Source organism: Chionomys nivalis, chromosome 12 (assembly GCF_950005125.1).
Source record: "Chionomys nivalis chromosome 12, mChiNiv1.1, whole genome shotgun sequence".
Taxonomy (NCBI): domain Eukaryota; kingdom Metazoa; phylum Chordata; class Mammalia; order Rodentia; family Cricetidae; genus Chionomys; species Chionomys nivalis.
Window position 1 is genome coordinate 31,567,513 of NC_080097.1, and position 26,017 is coordinate 31,593,529.

A 26,017-nucleotide genomic window follows, 5' to 3' on the forward strand; every position below is an offset into this window, starting at 1 on the left:
AATACTCAGAGACTTCTTGCGATTATACCAGACAGTAATCTTGAAACTTAATCATCATTTTACTTTCACAGGATCCCATAGAAAGAACATCACCCCTATGACAGCTGGAAGTAATTCTAGAAGATGACATCCTCTTTCCCAACAAAGTTTATCATCAGGGTTAGGGACATCAATTATGGGGTGATTATATGGTATAGGGTTGGGAGTTGGAGGAAAAATTATCAAGGCTCAGAGATCTCTTTGAAAAAATGGGGTAATAATAGATTAATGTGAGCTTGCTCACACTAATAATAATAGTGAGTAATAGAGTGAATACTTGTGAGCTATTGTCTGTAGGCAATTTACATTGGTATAGATTTTCATATATTGATATAAACTTAAATTTTATTAATATATTTCTATTTTTGTCTATAATATTTGTATATATAGACAAAGTTATTCAGTCATATTGTCTGCATGCATGTTTCTACCTCTTCTTAAGACATTTTGTATATTGACACAGATTTAAATATATTTTTCATATTGCAGTATACATTTCTACCTCTGATTAAGTTAATTATACATGGTTTACATTTTGAGGTCATTGTCATCATTTGTTGCACAGTTGTTTAAAGTTTGTTTAATATTTTAATATGAGGTCTTAGTGTTTAAGTTATGTAGGTTTTAAAATTATAGGTCAATAGTCATCTATGTTTGTCAAACTTATAGTTAGACTAATCAGTTACTTTAGATACATAAAGATTGTATTCTGCATAGATAGGTAATCTTCAACCACTTCAAAGAGCTGTAGAATATGGCATTTAAATAACTTAGGGTTCTGCTAAAGTGAGACACAATTGCACTTGGCAACACCTATCTATTCCCAAGAGAATGTTGAACACCAAAACACTGTTGACAAAATTCATGATGTCTGGACAGGACAAGCAAGATATAAGAAGAAAGACTGTCAAATCCTGCCAAGACAGGGTAAGACAGTTTTGAAATACTTCCTGCCTCTGAAAATGGTCTGTCAGTTACTCTAGGCCTTAGCCAAAGTTGGTTCTTCCAATATTGCAAATGAGACTTTGAGTAATTGCCCAGGTAGCCAATTGTCTCTGTCATTTGTTGTACAGTTTGGAAGCTGCTTGATTCTACTTCCTGATTACTCAAGTAATATTATTTCCCTTCATGGGACTTTGATGGATTTGAAGATAAGCTAGTCATAGTTACTTTCCTCTCATGACTTGACCAAGTTATTTATAATACAAGACTTAGACTCTTTAGGATAAGATAATTATTAAAACATTTATCATGTGTTTCTTGCTTGATATTGTTTATGCTAGCTGTAATTCTAAATTTTATACATGATATTTGTTCTTATTCTATATAAGTTTGTATAAGGCTTAGAACTGTATTATTTAAATAAAAGGGGGAAATTATTTAGAAAATCCTTCATCCAGTAGCCTTTAAGTCACACATCCACCTATGCATAGCCTCTTATACTATAAATGCTGATGTAAAGCATGTGTCCACCATCTCTTCCAGCTGCTGGATTCAATAACTGATTTCCTGTTTGAGTAGAGAACTTTGATCTGTGATTTTACCCCTAAATAAATAACCCTTTATTGTACTCAATTCTGAACTAATTTGAGATTTCTTTTTAGCAATTGTCCTCAACTCTCAGAGTTATCCTGAGCATAAGAACTGCCAAAGTATGCCAACACAATGACACACTTCCTCCAACAAAGTCATACCTGTAATGATCTGTTTGTCCCTTTAAGAGACAAGCCTGTCCACTCCCCCCTATGTTCACTGCCGAGGCAGGCAGATCTTCCTGCCTGCCTGCAGCCTGAGAACTTTTTCTTTCTGTCCCTCTCCCAAAGAAGTAGCTGCTGCCATGACTCCCCTCCTCTTCTCCCTTTCTTTCTCTCCTCCCCCCTCTTTCTCTGCCTCTCTCTCTCTGCTCTTCTCCATTTTCCCCTACCCTATTTCTCTTTTCTCTCCATAATCCACTAAATAAATATCAAAACCCACTCTGCATGGTGTGCCTATCGTCTGTCTGTCACCATCTGTGGTTGTGGCTTCTTGTGGCACTGATTGTTCTGTCTCAATCTCTCACCCACCACACAACTCCCTGCTTAGGCTCCCTGCATAGGAACCCCTGGCTCTCATGGCACATGGATCACTTGAGGTTCCACACCTGGAACTGGCTGCCATTGTGGCCTGTGTGGTCTCATGCCTGCTGCCCACTGCTGTCACTTGGGGAACAGTGATGTTTTATTTTTTATCATTACATTAATGCCATATCTCAGCCACTTGGGGACCTGCAGTGTTTTATTTTTACCGATTACAATACCCATTCAAAGTCACACCTCCTAATAGTCCCACTTTACACATGACTTTGAGGACCAATTACCTTCAAACTACCACACATGCTATTTGAGATTCAGAACCGAATTGAATAAACATATACAAACTTCCCAGTAGTCTTGAATCACTGGCAACTTTTTGTCACAGTTGGGGAATTGTGTAATGGATTAATTTATTAATAAAGATTACAGATGTAATAAATAAACTAACTCTAAATATGGCCTATTATTCCTTAGCTTATTTAATAAATGGATGTGGTTTAATGATGGTTTCCCAAACATTTATGCTACTGTGTTCAGTGAAGAATTGCTATCTATAGAGGAACAAATGCAACATCCTAAAGGCCCATCAAGTGATGAATGCATAAAGAATATATAGCATATACAATGATGGAAAACTGTTCAGCCAGAAAAATAATAAAATATATTTTGAAACTGGAATGAAAATGGAGAATAATAATCAATAAAATAGGTCAAATACAGAAAGGCAAACAGCAGAGCATCTCACAAATGTGGATAATTTATAAATGAAAACAGAATAGTATTTAACAAAGACTGGAAACATTAGGTAGAGGTGTATATCATAAACAAACCTTTTATGTTTCACTTAAAAATACCTTTAAAGATGTTAAAATGGTAATGGTAAACAGAACTAAAACAAATTAATGCAAACTCATAAAGTAGGGAAACATTGTAGGCAAAAATGTTTCACAAATATACTTAAGTTGTTTCTTGCTGGGAACTAGTTGTATCTCATTTCACTGATATCTTTATGAGGGAAAAAAGTCAAAGTGTCCCATAAAGCTGCTTCTTGTGCTTTTGAGACAATGAAATTGCTACCATTCTTTCAGCAAGAAGTATTTGCTTCACTAATGTCATGTTTATGCCCCACGGCTCTGCTTCTGTGCCTCTGCATACACAATAACACATTGCTTTCCAATTCTAAAGCACAGTGGAACACTTTAAAAGACATTTTAAATGGTAATCAAACTTGACATGTGTAGTTCTGATAATGTGCAAGATTCAATTGAAATAATTACAGTATGAATAGCTAAGACCAAGGTCATGGCTGCCAGGTAATGATAATTCTGTCAGAACTCAAACAACCTCTGAGCATTATAAGCATCAACAATGGTCAAATGCATTTCACTATTAGACTTTGTAAAATGTGCAACATATGATTCCTAGTATGACAAATATTGGCTCATAATAAATAAAGTAATATTTATGGATAGTAAGTACATATTTAGTAATAACTTTTAACCTTGATTGCCTTCATTTTTACTATTTCTCTTAAAAATAATAATTTATTAAAAATCGCATATCTTTATATTGTAATGTCTGTTCTAATAAATCTCATATAGTCTTTGATACCTAGAAATAAATTGTTTCTATGTGTTTGTATAACAATACAAGCATGTTAGGGCTGTTGAAAGTATTTTAGAGGTGCCGCAATTTTTTAAAGTTTAGTGAGATCAATGCTGAAGCTGTTACCAAATGCTAAAAAGCATTAGGAGTGTACAGTTAGAAAAGGTAAAGAGAAACAAGTGTAAAAGTTGTGTATACAAACAAACACAGATATGAGAAATTCAATGTAGTCATTAGAACTTAATTACCGAATTTTAACAAAAGCAAATATATTTGAATATATTCTGAAATGAAATCAAGAAGTGTTGGGACTAATTGAGTGCTGGCCTTCAGCAGCTCTTCCCTGCTAAAGCCTTCTAATTGAAGTTACTAAAAGCTGTGCTTTACCTGGAGGATAAGAGGATGGGATTTTCACCTGTTGGCCATTGACTGCAGGGTATTTAAGCCTTTGTGGTGCTATTAAAGAAGGGCTTTTGTACCAGCGATTAGAGGATTAAGAGGTCCTTGTGTGGGCCTGTCTCTGCCTGTGTTTCCTCAACCTCCAGCCCCTTACCTGGATTCTAGCACATAGAGCGCACGGGAGGGGGGGGGGGGGCTTTTTTCTGAGGTGCTATACTGAAGAGAAAAAAAAAAGTCTTTGTCATGTGGTATCATATGTAAGAAAATACAGCCATTTTTTTACTTTTTTATTTTTTCTTTATTTTATTCTCTTTTAATTAAAATTTCCGCCTCCTCCCTGTTTCCCATTTCCCTCCCCCTCCTTCCACACATTGCCCCCTCCCCCTCTCCCCACCCCTCTTCCCCTCCTCCCACTCCATTCCCCCTCCCTTTAGATACTGAAGAGCAGTCCAAATTCCCTGCCCTGCGGGAAGTCCAAGGTCCTCCCACTTTTATCCAGGTCCAGGAAGGTGAGCATCCAAACACGCTAGGCTCCCACAAAACCAGTTCATGTATTAGGATCGAAACCTAGTGCCATTGTCCTTGGCTTCTCATCAGCCTTCATTGTCCGCCAAATTCAGAGAGTCCGGTTTCATCCCATGCTTATTCATTCCCAGTCCAGCTAGTCTTGGTGAGCTCCCAATAGATCAGCTCCACTGTCTCAGTGGGTGGGTGCACCCCTCGTGATCCTGACTTCCTTGCTCATGTTCCAGGACCCAGCAATACCACTCTTAGGAATATACCCAAGAGATGCCCTATCATATTAAAGAACCATTTGTTCAACTATGTTCATAGCAGCATTATTTGTATTAGCCAGAACCTGGAAACAACCTAGATGTCCTTCAATGGAAGAATGGATGAAGAAAGTGTGGAATATATACACATTAGAGTACTACTCAGTGGTAAAAAACAATGACTTCTCAAATTTTGCATGCAAATGGATGGAAATAGAAAACACTATCCTGGGTGAGGTAACCCAGACCCAAAAAGATGAACATGGGATGTATTCACTCATAATTGGTTTCTAGCCATAAATAAAGGTCATTGAGTCTATAATTTGTGATCCTAAAGAAGCTAAATGAGAAGGTGAACACAAAGAAAAACATATAGTTATCCTCCTGGATATGGTAAGTAGACAAGATTGCTGGGCAAAAAATTGGGATCTTGGGGGTGGGGTGGGATGGGGGTAGGGGGAGATGTGGAGAGAAAAGTGAGAAGGGGAGGATGGAGGAACTTGGGGAGACGGGATGATTGGAATAAAGGAAGGGTGGATAGGAGAGCAGGGAAGCACATATCTTAATTAAGGGAGCCATCTTAGGGTTGGCAAGAGACTTGAACCTAGAGGGGGTCCCAGGTGCCCAGGGCATTGTCCCCAGTTAGTTCCTTGGGCAGCTGAGGATAGGGAACCTGAAATGACCCTATCTTATAGCCATACTGATGAATATCTTGCATATCACCATAGAACCTTCATCTGGTGATGGATGGAGATAGAGACAGAGTCCCACATTGGAGCACCAGAACAAGCTCCCAAGGTCCCAATGAGGAGCAGAAGGAGGGAGAACATGAATACAGCCATTTTGACAGAGATCAAAGTTATGTTACCATCACCAATTGGACAACCTTAAATACAAGATAGAAGACTACATAGAATTTTGTCCTTACGGCCTTCTTTTTGAAGTTATGATCGAACATCCTGTATCCACCTAAACTGTCAAATATCTCTTGAGTTTTTCAATTCCTTTCCTAATTCCTTCCCCCTACCTTTAGTCTTTTCTTTCTTGTATTTACAATTGCACTGTAATAATATAAACACTCTAAGGTTGATCAACAAGCATTCAAAGTGTTTGTTATGTGCACATGATGACCAGAATTTGAAACCCAGCACCTAATTGAGACGTTAAGCACTCTGCATTCTCCAAGCTTAGATATTTAATGCCTGTATTGAGAGTAAGAGACTGGGATGACTTGGACTTGTCGTCCAATTGGTAGGACTGAACATGCAACCTCTAGCATTCAGTGAGATAGCCTGTCTCAGCTAAGGGGAGAGTGATTGAGAAAAATGCCTGATGTTGAGCTCTGTCCTGTATGAACATGTGCAATCCTACCTTCTAACATGTGTGAACAAATACACAAATATTTGTGTAAATTACATACAAAACTTACAAAAACATAAATTATTGTTTGTGTTGGTAATATTTTCTTACACTATTTATTTGAAAATGTTCATCATGATAATTGAGTCTCTGCTAGGAGAAAGGGAGTGATGTGTAAATTATAAAAAAAGACTTAGAAATAGAAGACATAATAGCATTTATCATTGAGTAATGTTTTAGAGAAATTAATTTTGTATAAGTAAAAGATTCATTTCACATTTTTCCTTCTGAAAAAAAAATATGTTCATGCAACCATGGCTAAATTATAAATATATGGCTCAGGTTAATTTATTTTATCATTAATATCAGTTGGGATGACCTCAATATCTAACAAAACTTGATTAACATTTGATATCCAGCATTTTATCTGCAGTTCCCCATTTCTTATTTCCCAAAGTTAGCCCTTTAATTGACATATTTGAGTATCTCTCTTCAAACTAATGAATAATGGGATTATATCATATGTACAGGTGAGTACCTCTTTTGTTTATCCTATAAAAATTTACCAAGAATTTGGGTAATAGCATTTGACTCTTTTATTGAAGTAGATATTGTTATGAATACATTGTAAATTAGTTATTCTTAAAAGTTGTAAGAGTCTTGAGTTGTTTCTATTTTGGAGTTATGATAAATGAATACCCTCAAACACCCTTCATTAAAAAGCAAGTGTTTACATGTATGTACAGATGTTGTGCATAATGGTACATAGAATCTTGCATATATGTTATTTTAAAGGTATTCTACTACCAACACACAAAATAATCTCATAGAAGCAATGTTCACACATTTAGTGGCTTCACATCTTCAGTCATCTTTGGACTAAGGACTTCCTAGTATTCAAGCACCCATCACTCATGGGAACATTATTCTCTTTGTCAAATTCCTGTAAGTAAATTTTACACTTCTATTTGTATTACTTATGGATTTATAGTTTATGTAATGAGTGCTTTAAGATTTGTGTTCAGAAAGAGAAAATAGATATCTTTATAGTAAAATAAATGCATGCATACGAATCATCCCTATGGACAGGGAAAATCTAGAACCTTCATCTAGCGATGGATGGAGATAGAGACAGAGACCCACACTGGAGCACCGGACTGAGCTCCCAAGGTTATAATGAGGAGCAGAAGGAGAGAGAACATGAACAAGGAAGTCAGGACCATGAGGGATGCACCCAACCACTGAGACAGGGGGGCCGATCTATTGGGAGCTCACCAAGGCCAGCTGGACTGCTACTGGAAAAAACATGGGATAAAACCGGACTCTCTGAATGTGGCGGACAATGAGAGCTGACGAGAGGCCAAGGAGAATGGCACAGGAACTTTCATCTGGCGATGGATCGAGAGAGACAGAGACCCAATTTGGATCAACCGTCTGAGCTCTTAAGGTCCAAATGAGGAGCAGAAGGAGGGAGAACATGAGCAAGGAAATCAGGACCACGAGGCGTGCACCCACCCACTGTGACAGTGGAACTGATCTATTGGGAGCTCTCCAATGCCAGCTGGACTGGGACTGAATAAGCATGGGTTGAAACTGGACTCTCTGAACAAGGCGGACAATGAAGGCTGATGAGAAGCCAAGGACAATGGCACTAGGTTTCGATCCTAATACATGAACTGGCTTTGTGGGAGCTTAGCCTGTTTGGATGCTCACCTTCCTGGACCTAGATAGAAGTGGGAGGACCTTGGTCTTCCTGTAGAGCAGGGAATTTGGACTGCTCTTCAGTATCGAGAGGGAGGGGGAGTGGACTGGGGGGAGGAGAAGTGGAGTGGGGATAGGGGGAGGGGAGCGGGGGGGAGGGGGCAATATGTGGGAGGAGGGGGAGGGAAATGGGAAACGGGGAGCAGTTGGAAATTTTAATTAAAAAAAAAATAAATAAAAAAAAAGATTTGTGTTCAGAAAGAGAAAATAGATATCTTTATAGTAAAATAAATGCATGCATACGAATCATCCCTATTTAGAAATTATAGTGATACAATTTTTATCTAAGGCATATAATATGATAAACACATAAATATCACACTTAAGAGTCATTTGGTGTATCATCTCATTCAATGCCATATTATCTCTTTCACAGTAAGAGGAATCATAAGCCAAATAATTTTATTAACTGGATATATGATTATTGTAACCTTTGACCTGTTTTACCTAATATTAGATATTCTCATTGTTTGATAAACAATCTCCTTCAACTAATACCTAACTTTGATATATACATAGTTTATCACTCTATTTATGATCAAATTTATACATACAGGTGTGGTTTCAAAACCCTTTTTTTTTTTTTTTTTTTTTTGTTTTGTTTTTCGATACAGGGTTTCTCTGTGGTTTTGGAGCCTGTCCTGGAACTAGCTCTTGTAGACCAGGCTGGTCTCGAACTCACAGAGATCCGCCTGCCTCTGCCTCCCAAGTGCTGGGATTAAAGGCGTGCGCCACCACCGCCCGGCAAAACCCTTTTCTCTATGCGTAACTTATTAAAGTTAGCATAGCAGCAACCTAGCCATTTTATGAAAAAAATAGCTGGATTTCTTGCGTTTTTAAAAAACAAACACAAGCCGGGCAGTAGTGGCGCACGCCTTTAATCCCAGCACTCGGGAGGCAGAGGCAGGTGGATCTCTGTGAGTTCGAGACCAGCCTGGTCTACAAGAGCTAGTTCCAGGACAGGCTCCAAAACCACAGAGAAACCCTGTCTTGAAAAACCAAAAAAAATAAAAATAAATAAAAAATAAAATTAAAAACAAACACAATATTTATTTATTTATTTATTTTGGTTTTTTAAGACTGGGTTTCTCTATAGCTTTGGACCCTGTCCTGGAACTAGCACTTGTAGACCAGGCTGGCCTCGAACTCACAGACATTCACCTGCCTCTGCCTACCAAGTGCTGGGATTAAAGGCATGCACCACTACTGACCAGGTTGAACACAATATATTTTTTTAGAAATGGGAAACTGATATTAAAATTTTTCAGAACTTTTGAAACCATGAAACATTTTGTCCAATTATAAAAAGTGTTTATACAATAGTTATTTGTAATATAGAAAATAATTAAAATATTTATTAATAGGTGTACAAGTTGACAAATTGATTGTACACTGGATTATTTCCAGCAAAAATAAGAAATAAAATATTGGTTGGTGTAACAGCATGTAAAATAACACCCTAAATAGGGCTTTCAAATGATTTTTTTCTTCTCTATATCTATTCAATATCACTGGTAAAATGGTGACAAACATATCAATGAAATTTAATAAAGGAATGATGAACATGTGAAGTATGTGCTATTTTACATCTTGGTGCTGAACTGTTTGCTACATAAAAAATAATAAATAGATTACAGATTTCACATTTTGAAACTCATTGCATATCAAGAATATATCAGAAGACTAAGAAAATAGTTAAAAGAATTTGTGTATATTTGTTCCTCTAACTGATGAGTTTCATAATGAGATTTTATTCAAGTACATAAGATATTTTCAACATATTCATTTCCCTTACCCTCTCCTTACTCACTCTTGTATCTTACATTTTTTTCTTCATTCCAAATTGACCACTCTTTCATTTCATACAATATTGTTATATAACCATTTCCTCCAAATAGAAACATTATGTCCTACAGCAAGGACGGAGGCTTATAAGAGTTATGCGAGCATAAGAAAATTACAGAGCTCAAGATGTACAGAACATTGCAAGGTTCACAAGATGCCCTCCCCAAGACTATAAAAGTAGTAAATATTTGCTAGAGGAAATAGACTACTTATTCAGTAGAGATGACTAAAAGCTGTAAGAAGAACTGCAAGAATTTAATTGAGAGTTATCACAAGCTAAGGATGGCTTCTCAATGATATAGCTGTCTTTTATTATCCATATTTCTAATATTAACACATCACCCATGATTCTTGGAAATTCAACAAGCTGATGGTTTCTTTCATCTGATGTTGATGAGGTCACACCTATCTGAGGAAGAGATGTTAGTCACATTTCACTGGGAAAAGCCACATGACAGACACACATGATCAAATATATGTATGCATATTCATATATATATATGTCATTTTTAAAATGTGGCATTTGAATTTGGAATGGTATCTTAACACCTGTACACCAGCATTCCAGAATCTGAGACAGGATTATGCATTTCAATCTAATTTAGGCTACATAGTGATTACAGATTTCCTGTGTTACCTGTCTCATTTGGTTATATATCATTTAGTCCTTGTTTAATAATATGAGTAAACTATGTAGATTTATTCTATCTTTCTTCATGTAAGCATAACAACTGTTTTCTATTTAGCATAGGCGCAGAGTATCTGACAAGTAAAATAAATAACAAAAAGTATTTTTGTCAAATTAACATTTATTTTAGCTGTTGCTTGAAAATTTAGCATGTTAGTTTAGCTTTTAATTCTTTACTTAAACATATTTGCATAACATTTACTTGAAAACAAACTAGGTATCTGAAATTGCTTATTAATCACCGCACTAAAGTAGTCTAGCTGCACAATGCAGATTAGTTACTTTGACACTACTGCAGACACTGCATGATTATGTAAAATGTCAGCACTATGAATTTATGCTCACAATTCTAGAGCAATATCTTCTGTGTGCACAAATCACTAATTCACATGTGAAATTTTCTTGATTTTCATTCAGTTGTATTGTTAAGATTTGGACAAATTTGTTGGTTACTATTTTCCAAAATCTATTGTTGACTGCTTCATTCATGTTCTTCACATGATAAATAATATTGTGTTTTGTAATGAATGTTTGAAAAAAAAGGAGAGTAGAGACAACTTTTATCTGCATCATTTTGGGAAATTAAAAGCAGTTTAATAATTACATCATTGCTTGTCACGTACTAAGGCAATACAGTCAGTAGAAAGCCATGACCAAATGAGTGAAAAGGAGATATTCTGATAAATAACAACCCAGGAATGGATTTAAAATGATTTTATGTTTTCCAAAGGTTGCTAATATTCAGAACATCATTAATCAGAAAATGAATTTATAATTAGTGATGCCATCCTTGTTATGCCAGTTAGACATGTATGGACAGGCACAATCAATCATATACTGATTTTTTTTTGCACAAATAAGTAACTTCCCTTTTCTAGTTAGACCACACACACATGCACATACTCACACATGCCCACACTCATGCACATGCCCACACACACTCTCTCACACACACTAATACTCATAAGACAAAATAATTAATATTTAAATTTGGAAATAAAGCATTTTTTCTCCTTTAGATCACAAAAAATATGAAAAAATCTGTCAATTCTTTCATTGGCAATACAATTTTATATAAATGAAAATATTTCAGATTTATCTCAACATTGTCTTTAATTCTTTAAAAAAATATTTTTAAATGTCAACTATTAAAGAAAAAGACCATTATGTAAAACCACCTACACACTTAGTTGAAAAATAGCTTTCAGTGACAATAAATTCAGTAGGACAACTTTCACTTAGCTTTTATGATTGTACAAATTACTTCAATGCTAACTCGCAAATGCAGTTTTATGTTAAATATTTAAAATATAGTCACATTAGTGTCATTAAGTTCCACTGAAATTATTTATTTCTTTCTTAGTTATTTAAAACATTTTTTGAGTTTTCTTAGCTTGAATGTCTTTATTTAGATATGTTTACTAATTTTACACTAAAAGTTAAGATAGAAAGACCAACATCTCATTGACAATGGCAACTGCATGGTGACTTTTAGGATAGGCTAGGTTACATTAGAAAAAAATTTTACAAAACAATAGCAAATAAGCATTATAGTATGGTCAACAAAAATAATTGTAATATATATGCACAGAGTTAAACTGAAACTACCTTAAAATAGGAGAAACAATTTTCGTACAACAGAAACCATCAATTAAAAAGTCAAGAACAAATAACGCTTTCTTCTTTTGGAGCTGTTAGCCAATGAGATCTCATAGACAATTACTCAATAAATGCTGTTGTCAATACTCTTTGCTTATGGCTTATAACTTATGACTCTTAAATAAAATCGAGTCTCTTCTAGAGTCTAACAATTGATAACAGCTATGGCTTGAGGCAGGATTTTATGCCCATCTTCCCTCCTCCAGACTCTATGGCTGAAACAACTTATAATTGAAGAGGAAGAAATAAAGTTGTCCTGGAACCTTCATCTCAACTGGCTAGATTTCATAATGCTGGATTCTGCATGATATTTGAGAACAGTAAATTGAACATATATTTTGCACTCCTTCTTCCCATGTATCTGTGATCATTGTGGAAGATGAGTGGGATGACTGCAGAGGTGGTGAGTGGACTATGAGGCATCAGTGTCCTCTGCACAGAAGGACAGCCGCACATATTGGTTGTGACCATATCCAGAATCGGATGCTTCTAGACACTCATTTAGCAACACACACTCATACTCAATACAAAGTACTTTAAAGCTCAATAAGAAAATGAATATTCCACTAAAAGGTGCTTAAAATATCTGATTGGACTCCACACAAAAAAGAAATTGACAGGCAAAAAAAGAACATGAAAACATGGTCAATGATCAAGGGAGTAAGAAATTATGTGTTTAAACAAACTATATCTCCAAATTCTAAAAAGTTACACATCAAATGCTGGCGATAGTGAGACCAACAGAACTGTCAATCACAGCTTTGGAAATGATTTGCAAATGCACTCTGGATAGCAATTGGAAGTTTCTATTATAATTAATACTTTCTTGACATTTTTATATAGTAGTAATAGTTTAGTGTTTACACTTATAAGTTGAAAATCATTTCAACCAAAAATGTTAACATATGCTTGTTACAATTTTTTTCACAAATACCAATAAAATTATCCACATTTCTTTCACTGGCCAAATGAATACTCAAGCTTGTAATATACAAAGATCAAACGATGTTTTCAGCACTTATTGAGAAATAACTCTCAAATTATGAAAACACATGTCAGTATTCAGTTCCTTAATGGTGTCTACAGTGTTTGTAGTGGAAATTTTACGAGACAAGGTTTTGTGCATGCCTTCAAGAAGGAGAAAAGTAAATAATATAGACATTATATTCATTTTTATTCTAAAAATGTAATACACTGTTAAAACATATAATCTGAAAAATCCAAATGACGAACTACACTTACAATGAAAATATGATACTATGCCCAAAATAAAAATTAGTAGCTAAACAGTACAGAATAATTGAAAATAGTAAAATATAAAATAGTTATTTCTATTTCTATTCTAAAAGCATGATACTGCTTTTCCAGTCCCCCAAGGATTATGCTAAAGAGAAACACCCATTGGTTCTTGGTAGGAATATGAATTGTTACTAATCTTTTAAATTTTATTTTCAGAAATGTATAAAAATATATTTGAGTCAATATTTACTTATTAAAATTGTCCCAAAACATAATGGAAAAGTTTAAAAATTTAATAAGTATTTAATATAGGGCTTTTATATTGGACAAATATAGATTTATCTATTTTCTCTTGATTAGGTGAAGATCATTAAAATTTTATGTATATATGAATAAGGAGTTATTTAAACTTTTATTATTTTTGCAAAGGAAAACCTTGGCAAGAATTTATACCATAAGGCCATAAAATACCGTTTACCTTGTTCTTCTTACTCAATTATTAAATCAGGAAACACCTAATGTCAGCAATTATAGGGATTTGATCCTTGCTGCATTATATTACCCTTAACTAGCAACCAATTTAAATACCAATAAAAACTATGTAATTTCCAGTTCTTTTACGAATTACTATGGAGCTATAGGAAGCCAATAACCAGGTGGTAAGCTATGGGAGTTTTCTTATTATAAACTGAATTCTTGATTACAAATATTGTTCAACCTTCTCTCATTCCAGAGACAGTTACTTATGTTATTGATGGCTCGTTTAAAGATATAGGAGAGAATCACAACACAGACACCATCAATCTATTAATACTTTCTTTTCCTCAATACACATGTGGGAACTGGATGTATTAATTATCTATTATAGTTCATTCATAAACCCTTAAATATTATTTCACGTTCTGAAGGTGTAGTACCACTATTTCCAATTATAAACTTGTACTTGGGTTCACTATAACCTCCCAAATTTTATAGAAGAAGGAAATAAGCAACCTGATGCATTAACCCAACCAACTTTACTTCTCTAGAAAACTATTGGGAAGGGGTTTGCGGCTGTCTTTGCAGATGGATCCACTTAAATATTATGAATTATTTAGTTCCTCAGGACCCAAGCCATCAAACACAACAACCACAGAGGAAGAAAAAAGTCACAAAAATGATAGCAATCCTCCAGCTAAAGTGCAAAAGGAGATCTAGCTCCTATTATCTTTCTAATAGCTCTATGCTTGTAAATCAGAACTGTAATAGATTTCATTAATATGAAAAGGGGGCTATGTTTAATTTTTCCTTGGGATTTTAATCATTTCCCATTTGCTGAGGACATCATAACATTTGTATTCCTATTAATGGCAAATATAGTCTTACATTATACAATATAGCAGAATTGTTGATCACATGGGTCTCTTTTCAAGCTATTCTCTTGATTTTTCTCATCAATATAATAATGTAACCAATAGTACTAGACATAGTTTTGATTTCTGCTCTTAGTAACAGAGGGTTACAATCACCTTTAGTATTTTTAGAATAATATATTATAATTTGCTTGTTTATAGCATACTCACACAATAAATGACACTTAAATTTGCCTACAACATCACAAATCAAAACACTCTGGATATTCTGCATTTAGAAAATGAAAAAAATGGGAATGATGATGGAAAATGATCCAAGAATGGAGTAATATGAAAATTCTGAGTACTTGTATTAAAACACAATTAAAGCAAGACAAGTGCCTTGTGACCTCTTTTTCTCCAAAACCATGAAATTGCTCTTACAAGGTTTTTTCATCTTCCTTCAAAGTTTAGTAGATAGGAATGAGTTTACTTGATTATTCATTAACAGTGCTTTTGTTTGTTTGTTTGTTTCTATGCCTCTATGGAAAAACATGTTTTTTGCAACATACACCTTGTTCATCATCAAACTTGCCTACCACATGTGGCTTGCCCTTGGGATTGTATACTTTACTTATCTGACTTCTCTATAACCTCAGTGTATAAATTACCTGATGCTCTGAATAAAATTGCCTATTACATGGGGATTTAGTATACCTCATGTATCAGCTTCATCCTCCTAGCTCCCATAGCCTCCAGAGTAGTAAAGAATGAAGTTATCTTCTTTTGTATTTGGTTAAAATATTCTATTAGTCCACTTGCTTCAAAACATGCCTTAATATTTCTATCTTCAGTGTTTGTCTGGATGACATGCCTATTGACAAGAAAGGGGTTACTAAATCTGCCAGTATCAGTGTAAGAGGGACAATATTTAATTTATGCACTAGCAATGTTTCTTTAAGGAACTTGGGTAACCTTCTGTTTGTAGCATAGAGATTATGAACTACAATGTCCTCTTGGTGGATTTTTTCTTTGAAGACTATTTTATATCCTGTTGCAGAATATTTGTATGCTCTTTGTGAAGACTTGTCACCTTTTGATTGGTTTAATAAAGAGCTGAATTCCCAAAAGCTAGGCAGGAGAGAATAAGCAGAATTCTTGGGGGAAGATAGAACTCTGGAAGAAAGACAGGTGGGCAGACATAGCAAGATGCAAAACAAATTGGACATATAGTACAGAGAAGAGGTAACTGAGCCACACAGAAGAATATTGAATATTGGAGTTTTAAGAACTAGATGGGAACATGTTTAAGTAAAACATCATAAAAATACATCTCTAGTCATTATTTGTTGGGTGGCAGTCAAAAAATAGTCTGGCAAGAAAACTTGTTATGTGGTGTGGGAAGTCCTTGCTTTTATTGATTCATGAATAAAGAAACTGGCTTGGCCTATAGCAAGGTAGAAGGAAGGCGGAGTCAGAGAGAAGCCATATAGCCTGCTGTAGGCAGACACTGGGAACTTTGACCAGTAAGCCATAGCCACCTGGCGATACACAGATTAGTGGAGATGGGTTAATTAATATGTAAGAGTTAGCCAATAAGAAGCTGTAGCTAATGGGCCAAGCAGTGTTTTAATGAATATGGTTTCTGTGTGGTTATTTTGGGTCTAAGTGACCGGGAACAAACGAGCAGGCCCCTGCAACAGTTACAGTGCCCTTCCCTGCCTCTTCTGATTAATTTAGGTTTAAAGTCTCTTTTGTCAGAGGTTAAATTATCTATATCAAATTGCCTATTAAATCTGTTGGCTTGGAACGTATTTTCCTTCCTTTTACCCTAAACTGATATCTATTTTGATGGTAAAGTATGTTTCTGGAATCAGAAGGATGAATCCTCTTATAGCATTTTTTATGTTAGTCTGAGTATTTTTTTATTTTTATTTTTTATTGTTTATTTATTTATTAAAGATTTCTGCCTTCTCCCCGCCACCACCTCCCATTTCCCTCCCCCTCCCCCATCAAGTCCCCCTCCCTCATCATCCCTAAGAGTAATCCGGGTTCCCTACCCTGTGGGAAGTCCAAGGACCACCCACCTCCATCCAGGTCTAGTAAGGTGAACATCAAAACTGCCTAGGCTCCCACCAAGCCAGTATGAGCAGTAGGATCAAAAACCCATTGCCATTGTTCTTGAGTTCTCAGTAGTCTTCATTGTCCATTATGTTCAGCAAGTCCGGCCCACACACTGAGACAATGGGGATGTTCTATCAGGAACTCACCAAGGCCAGCTGGCCTGGGTCTGAAAAAGCATGGGATAGTCTGAGTATTTTCATTGGGAAATTGAGGCCACTTATTTTGATAAATATCAATTGGCAGAGTTTGATTCCTGCTATTATGTAGATTTATGTGTGTGTGAATTTCTCTTGTATTCATTTTCAAGTCTGTGATATTTTCCCCAGTGCTTTCTTAGGCCTTGATGGTCAACCAAAGTGTTAAGCTATAATATGATACGGAATTGCAGATACTTTGATCTAATGTATATTAAGTAGACAAATTTTATCTTTCGTCTCTCCAGTGCATGTGTCTATCCTCAGCCTGTATGTTCTTTCACTTTACCTTATGTACACAGCACAATATCTTCAGTTCTTTTCCCATTTTTTTCCTAACAGTTGAGGCAGCAGGATTTTAAGTTAGGATGTCTTCCTGGTCAACACAATTAGTCCAAGATCAATTTGTGCATCTTTTTGTGGACTTTAACTCAAAATAAGCATGGTAAAAGCCTAAGGGTAGGTTTGGTGTTGCATTTACCTTGCATGTCTGAAGTTCTAGGATTAATCCCTGGAATAACAGGAATAAGTAAACAAATGAATCAGGGAGAGAATTGGGGAGATTTAAAACCTTGATTAGGTTAGAATACTTTTAACTTAAAATAAGACAACATAGTCAATTCTAGTATAAGATACTTTTGAAAGGGCAACAAGATCCTTTAATGGGTATAGATTTGGTCACCATGGCAAATGTCCTGACCTTGCTCCCCAGGGCTTAAATGGTAGGAAAGAACCACAACTGACTTTCATTAACTGTCCTTTGGAATTTTCACATTCACTATGGCAGGTACACTCCACTTTCTTAAAAATAAATAAATAAAAACATTTTAACTGTCTTGTTGCTTGTATTGATGCTGTATAGGGACCCATGAAAATAATTTCCACCAATTTCATGCATTAAGACGGGATAAATATAATTAAATCACCAATAAAGTACAGGTATGTTTCCTCTGACAAATGTGCTTTTTTGCATATGCAAAGCATGCGATCTTCAATAAGTAAAAATATTAATATGTGTCAAAACATGCAGTGAATACTTTTAGTCTATTTGTCCATATTTCTATGACAATAGAAATAATTTAATTCAACAAATAAGTAGTTCGACTTAATTATTAAAAAGTCACTAAGTGTCACCTTTCCATGACAAATAAGAAAATGAAAACATAGCCATAGTAAAATGAAACATAACTATTTCACCCTTTGTTTATACCCTTGGGGCTTAGTCTGTCTTCAGTCTCTGAGTTATCTCAATAAACTATTTGGTATCTTCTGTTTTCAGAGTTCTTACAAACAACACTATTTAACTTCAACAATAACTAGGTAATAAGACAAACACTGAAGTGACTTCATGGTATTCTAGAAATGAAGAAATCTATTACACACTTTTCTATGAAAGATGAGATTGAATTGCTCATCTCTAGGACCTAGGAGGATAGAGAAAACAGAGGATCTGCTGATTAAACCACCTTAGAAATTACAGTTTTGTTGGGTGTTTTAATTTGCAAGAATCTGTCATATATGTGCAATTAAGAAGTACATCCACATGCCATATGCTGGCCCACAACTTCAAAGAAGACTTCAATTTTACCAGAGCCCAGGGTTGATCTAAATATTCCAGTCCCAGCAGAAATTTTTACTGCACTGGAAACCATACCATACTAGGAATCCCTGAAGTCAAGCCCATGCTAAGTACCCAGGAAGCCAAACAGTTACTTAGAAGCAAAGAGGCAACAGTGGTGCCCCAAACCCCAGAGTTTCTGTAGGCCCAGAAAAAACCCAGTAAAGAGACATTACTGGACCTCAAGATTTGCTAGTCACCTGAACCTTTGATCACTTAAGCCAGAAGACCAGAGAAGACATAGAAAACAAGGAAAAAAAGAACAAAACAATAAAGAAAAACACAGGGATCAGCACCTAAATATAATATCGTCCCAGACCCAGATGCTTAAATAGCAGTGCAAGAACACAATCAGTAACAGAAAGGGCACTATGACACCACCAGTGACCTACTATCTTAAAACAGCAAAACCTGAATAATCCAACACAGCTGAAGCATAAGAAAACAACCTTAAAAACAACTTCATGAAGATGATATTGTTTCTTGAATAGAATATTTTAAAAGTCCCTTCAAAAAATTAAAAGAAAAGACAAAAAATTTGAAGGAAATCAAAATTTCCTTAAAGAATGCCAAGAAAGCCAAGATAAAAAATAAACAGGTGAAGGAAACAGTTCATGAACTGAAAATGGAAAAGGAAGGAATAAAACACAAAATGAGGGAATTCTATGAATAGCAAATCTGGCTAAGCAAGCAGGAACTAAAACTGCACATATCACCAACAGAATACAAGAGATGGAAGAGAGAATCTCAGGTGTTGAAGACACAGTAGAGGAATTAGATTTATCAATCAAAGAAAATGTGAAATAAAAAAATCATAGCCAGGCAGTGTTGGCACATGCTTTTAATACCAGTAGCACTCAGGAGGCAGAGGCAGGTGGATCTCTTTGAGTTTGAGGCCAATCTGATCTACAAGAGCTAGTGCCAGGACAGACTCCAAAGCTACAGAGAAACTCTCTGGAAAAAAAACAAATAAATTCCTAACAAAAACAAGGAAATAATGAACACTATGGAAATATCAAAATAAAAATAATAGGAATAGAATAAAAAATCCCAGTTCATAAACACAGAAAATATATTTAGCAAAATCATATAAAACAATTTCCCAATTAAAAGAACATATCTTTAAAGGTACAAAAAGCTTACAGAGCAGCAATAGACTGGCTTGGAAATTAAAATCCTCACTCCACATACAGAATAAGGAAATAATAAATGTGTCAAGGGAAAAATATCAAGTAACATATAAAAGCAGACCTATTAGAATCACACCTGACTTCACAACAAAGACCCTTAAACCCAAAAGGCACTGGAGTGCTGTCTTGCTGACAATATGAGACAGATATGAGCCCAGATTACTATACCAGCAAAACTTTTAATAACTGTAGATTGAATAAAAAGGTATTTCATGACAAAGTCAAATTTAAAATACATTTGTCCATAAATCCAGCCCTACAAAAGATGCTAAAAGAGGAATTCTAACTCAAAGAAGTTAACCACACTCATGAAAACACAGGCAAAGGTAATCTCACATCAGAAAAAAACAAAAAGGTGATGTATACACACATGCACAACCACCACAGCCAACACCACCACCAACAAAATAACAGGAGTTAACAATGACTTGTAATTATTATTCTTCAATAACAATGGAATCAACTCTCTAATAAAAATATACAGGGTAAGAGAATTATTATGAAAAGAGAATTTAGCCTCTGTTGCAAAAAAGATACATATCTCAACTTCAAAGACAGACACAACCTCAAAACAGAGGGTTGGAAAAAGATTTTCCATTCCAATGGACCTAAGAAGCAAGGTGGTGTAGCTATCCTAATATCTAAAAGAGACTTCAAGCCGAAATTAATCAAAAGCAATAGAGAAGGGTGTTGTATACTCATCAAAGGAGAAATCCACCAAGATAATGTCTCAGTTCCGAACTTCTATGCCCCAAATACAAGTGCACTCACATTTGTGAAATATACATTATTCAAACTTAAATCACATATCAAACACAAGACATTAATAGTGGGAGTCTTCAACACACCACTCTCACCAAGGGACAGGTTGTTCAGAAATGATGGCCGGGCAGTGGTGGCGCACGCCTTTAATCCCAGCACTTGGAAGGCAGAGGCAGGAGGATCTCTGTGAGTTCGAGACCAGCCTGGTCTACAAGAGCTAGTTCCAGGACAGGCCCCAAAACCACAGAGAAACCCTGTCTCAAAAAACCAAAAAAAAAAAAAAAAAAAGAGAGAGAAATGATGGAACTAACAGACATTATGACACAAATGACCTAATGAATATCTGCAGAATATTTTACACAAACAAAAAACAGCCTACCTTCTTCTCAGTACTTCATACTACCTTCTCCAAAACCTATCATATACTTAGCCACTTGACGTGAGAGTCCCCTTTCTGTGTTGTGATTAACATTAATGAATAAAGAAACTGCCTTGGCCTGTTGATAGGGCAGAACATAGGTAGGTTGGGAAGATGGAACTGAAGATGGGAGAAGGGAGGCAGAGTTAGGAGCCACCACCACTGATAGATGTACTAAAACTTTGCTGTTAGGCCATGATCTCGTGGTGATATATAGATTAATAAAAATGAATTAAACCAAGATGTAGGAGTTAGTCAATAAGAAGTTAGAGCTAATGGGCCAAGCAGTGATTTAATGAATACAGTTTCTGTGTAATTATTTCAGGGTTAAGCTGTCAGTGCAGACAGGACAAACAAGTGGCCTCTCCTCCTACAGCAACTAAGCAAGTCTCAACATATAAAAAATAAATAAATAAATAAATTCCTTGTATCTTATCAAATCACCATGGATTCAAATTGGAATTTAACAACAACAGATGATGTAGGAGGTCCTTCTGTTTGTGTGTTGCTTTCACTGGTTGAATGAAGAGACTGCCTTGGCCTTTTGATAGGGCTGAACCTATGTGGGCAGAGTAGACAGAACAGGATTCTGGGAAGAAGAAAGCAGAGACAGAGATTGTTGCCATGGAGCCAGCCACCAGGTCAGAAACTTTCCCGGTAAGCCACGACCTCGTGGTGAACACAGATTATTAAAAAGTGTTAAATCAAAATGTGAGAGTTAGCCAATAAGAGGCTAGAAATAATGGGTCAGGCAGTAATTTAATTAATACAATTTCTGTGTGGTTATTTCTGGGGTTAAGCTAGCTGGGCAGTGGGATGCAGCCACCATTGCTCTTACTACAAACAGAAACAAGAGAAAGAGATTAAAGGAGTGGCCCACCAACTATTGGTCTAACCAAAACTCATACCAGGAGAGAAAGTCCACCTCTGATATAAACCGCAGCACCAGGGTCAATAGGCTGGATGACTCAGAGTCCTAAGCGAGCGGAGGGAGGAGAAACATCAGTCTAATAAAATAAATGAATATATAAATGCATCTGTAATTCATTGTATCTAAATTTCAAATGTCCCTTTTCAATTAAAACAGCTTTCAATTAAATCATCCAGAAACTGATGTAACCAGATGCAGGATGCAGTTAGCTCTGGGCCAAGCTCCCTGAGTCCAGTCCAGGAGAGGTAGAAGCAATAGTAGGAGCAAAGGGATCAAGACCATGAAGGAGATACCCGCTGACTTGAACTAGTGGGAGCTCACTGACTCTGGACTGTAGGGGAACCTGAATAGGCCCCAACTAGGCCCTCTGAACCTGGGTGATAGTTGTGTGTCTAGGGTAGTCTTTGGGGCCACTGGCAGAAGGATCAGGGTTCTGACTTTTTGGAGCTTATTATCTTTAGAGGAAAGGAATACCTTGCTCAGCCTAGATAGAGTGTGTGTGTGTGTGGGGGGGGGAGTTGTTCTTGCCTCAAAATGATGTTACAGACTTTGTTGACTCCCCATGGGAAGCTGTACACTCTCTGAGGAGTGGTGTGTGCCGTGCACGTCCTGGCACCCAGTTCGCGAGCTTTGACCAAGGGAGCTGGGGGTTAAAATACACAGACAGACAGACAGAGAGACAGCGGCACGGGTCATCCTTGAATTCCACAAGAATGCTCCCTTTATTGTGTTCAGGGGCAGATTATATAGAGATAGCCACGCCCGAGCCAAACCCACCAGAAACCACTCTCCCGCCATCAGGAACTCCTGAAGGTCTCCTGGATCAGGGGATTACAAGAAATTCAGAATCTGGGGTCTCACTGCTCCCAACAGTGTGGTTTACGAACCAGAATATGGAGGGAATGAGAGGAGGGGAAGAAAAGGGAACTGGGATTGGTATATAAAATGGAAAAAAAATTAAAAAATAAATATATAAAATGAAAGAAGTATCACTTTCAAGCACAAAGTGAATCTAACTTCAAATGAAATGATACTGAATTATCTATTATATTGTCAAAGTAATTACATTATAACAACCAATAATTTATTTACTTACTAATAATTTTCTTAAATATATTGGAGATATATATGTAAAATATTTTAATTAATTATTTTTGAAAATTAAATACTCTTCATACTGGCTTTGTAAAAAGACAGGATAACAGGACTTAAAATGATTTATGCCAATCATTATATGTACTGAAAAATTGGTAAAGAGCTATTTCCTTGTTTATGTCTCAGTAAACATAATGCCATGTTCAAATACTGACCACATACAGAAAATTAAGGTGAAAATATTTTATAATTTTTTTCTTTAATTTTTACTTAAATTCTCTATATATTGAATCCACCTATATTGGATATGTGTGAAGATAAAAATAAATCAATGTCAGACATGATTTCAACTGCAGAATTCAGTAATTTATGCAATGTAATTTGAAGGACTGTGTGCATGTTTTTTATTCTTTCTGATCTGTAAACATGCTAGCTTGAAAAGAAAGACCCCTTCTAAAACACTTGAAATCCATCATGTGTCTTGTATTTGATTCAGTAGCACTTTTGAGAAGTTCTATTAAAAAAGAAAATTCTGAGCCTTTTTATGGATCTGAAGGAAAGCAGAGTGGAGATTGCTCTTAGCACTGATAACTGCCCTGTCTTGCGTAGAGAATTTTTACTTCTTGTATTTTTTAGAATACAATACTTTTTATAAGTGATTAAGTACATAAAAACATATTATATGGGACATTATGAATTGTATTAAGAATGAAGTAGATAAGAAACCTTGACTAGAATATGCTATAAATATTTTAAATTGAAGCCTTATCTTCCTATCAACTTGGATGTATTAAATATAACCTTTACTTGGTATTTTGTCAGTACCTCAGTAGAAGAAAAACACAAATATTGGATTATTGCTCTCACTTGATAATATAAACCAAATAAAGGAAAGTAGGTGTTGCATAAATCTGTGCATTCAGGGTGAACTAAAAATACTCTAAAATTATTATCATAATTTGCTATCTCAGTCTTCTTCACAAAATGAAGCAAAGGTAAGGAAGGATAATAAAACACTTTATTGTTATTGTTTGATAGTCTTCATGTTGAAAGTGTGAATTTTTTTAAAAGAACATAAAAATGTGCCATGACACTTTAAAATTTCCAGCGTTTACTCACCAAGATCTGGTCAGCCTTTGCTTTGAATTGAGTATGTGTGTATGTGATGTCTGCCATGAAGTTATGAAGATGGTTTGCTGGATTCTGCTATCTGTATATACCTAGTGACAAAATACAACTCAGGTCAACATACTTAGGGGCATATGCTCTTACCTCCTGAGCCATTTTTGTCAGCCTCAAGTTATATTTTATAAAGTGAAAATTTTATCATTAATTGGTGCATTTCATTGTACAAAAGTAGGCAAAATTCTAACATTGGAGCATATTAAAATAATGCCATAGTTAATATGCAGATGTTATTGAGAAGGGTATGCTCAGAGGCTTCTTAGAAGAGGAACCATGGTATTATTATAAAAGTTAATTGTACACATTCTTAAAACATATAAATAGCTTTCTGCTGGGAACCGGCTGCTCGCTGTCGAAATGGGCAAATTCATGAAACCCAGGAAAGTGGTGCTCGTCCTGGCTGGATGCTACTCGGGACGCAAAACCGTCATCGTGAAGAACATTGATGATGGCACCTCAGACCTCCCTTACAGCCATGCCCTGGTGGCTGGAATTGACCGCTATCCCCGAAAAGTGATGGCTGCCATGGGCAAGAAGAAAGTCACCAAGAGATCCAAGATCAAGTCCTTTGTGAAGGTTTATAACTACAACCACCTGATGCCCACAAGGTACTCTGTAGACATCCCCCTGGACAAAACTGTTGTCAACAAGGATGTCTTTAGGGACCCAGCCCTGAAACGCAAGGCAAGGCGGGAAGCCAAGGTCAAATTTGAGGAACAATACAAGACAGGGAAGAACAAATGGTTTTTCCAGAAGCTTCGCTTTTAGGTATATTTTTGTTTACATCATCAAAAGTTTAAAAAACAAAAACAAAAACAAAAAAACACAAAAAACCCAAATAAATATAAAGCAAATTTTTCTGTATTGTTTATTATTAAAACAATGCCTCGACATTTCTTGAAGGGAATCTGAAAACTCATAAATTTTAGAGAAAAAAATGTCTCAGCTGAATGGAGCATGGGACATTCTGAGCACAAGTATTTTCTTATTATATTCAAATATATGTCACATGCTCATGCATTTAATCAGCTTAGAATGGAAATGTGAAAAAATGGTTGTACGAATGATATATCTTTTATCATCTTTATTTTCCAAATATTAGGGTTTTCACAATATTCACAGGATAGGAGGCATTATAAGTGATTGAGGGAATATTCAAAATTCATTGGCAAAAGCAAATAACCTGGTAAAAGACATAACTACTTTTTCTATAAATGACTTGAACATATACATGTTTGAGAATATCCAGGTTCCATATATTTAAATAAAAAATTGGTCAAAAGACTTTCTATCTTCATTTTAAGTAAAAATGAGTATTTTAAAAGTATGTATTATTTTAAAATTTTGATAAATATTTTAAACTAATTTATTTTGTCATCAAGTTAGTATTTAAAATTAAGGCAATTTTAAAGAATTTCAAATCTATGTTATGCCTAATCATTGAAGGAATAGATAAAAGACATTAAGGAATATCACTGTTATGAAACCACCCCTGCTTCTTCTCTAAAAGGTTTTATTTATGAAAACTAACATGATCACTGAAGTAATTTTTCTTGTTATTCTGACTTTTTTATGTTAAATAAGATAATTTCCTCTGTTTTTTTTCCTTTTCTCCTATATTCATTGTATTCCATATTGCAAGGTTTTCAAGGAAAGTGATTGAGTCTTTGAACTGACTGAGGTAGTCTTTGGGAAAAGGGGTTAGGGTTAGTGTTAGGGTTAATGTTAGG

General features: G+C 35.5%; 1 protein-coding gene across 1 annotated transcript; it reads left to right on the plus strand.

Annotated features, from left to right (window-relative positions):
• Nucleotides 1–24,644: 24,644 nt before the first annotated feature.
• On the plus strand, nt 24,645–25,055 carry LOC130885160 (60S ribosomal protein L27-like). Its single transcript, XM_057786584.1, has one exon. The coding sequence runs from the start codon at nt 24,645–24,647 to the stop codon at nt 25,053–25,055; it is 411 nt and encodes a 136-aa protein (XP_057642567.1).
• The last annotated feature ends 962 nt before the right edge of the window (nt 25,056–26,017 follow it).

What these genes read in the sequence shown, in the direction of transcription:
- LOC130885160 (XM_057786584.1), top strand. Translation starts at nt 24,645, where the DNA reads ATGGGCAAATTCATGAAACCCAGGAAAGTGGTGCTCGTCCTGGCTGGA.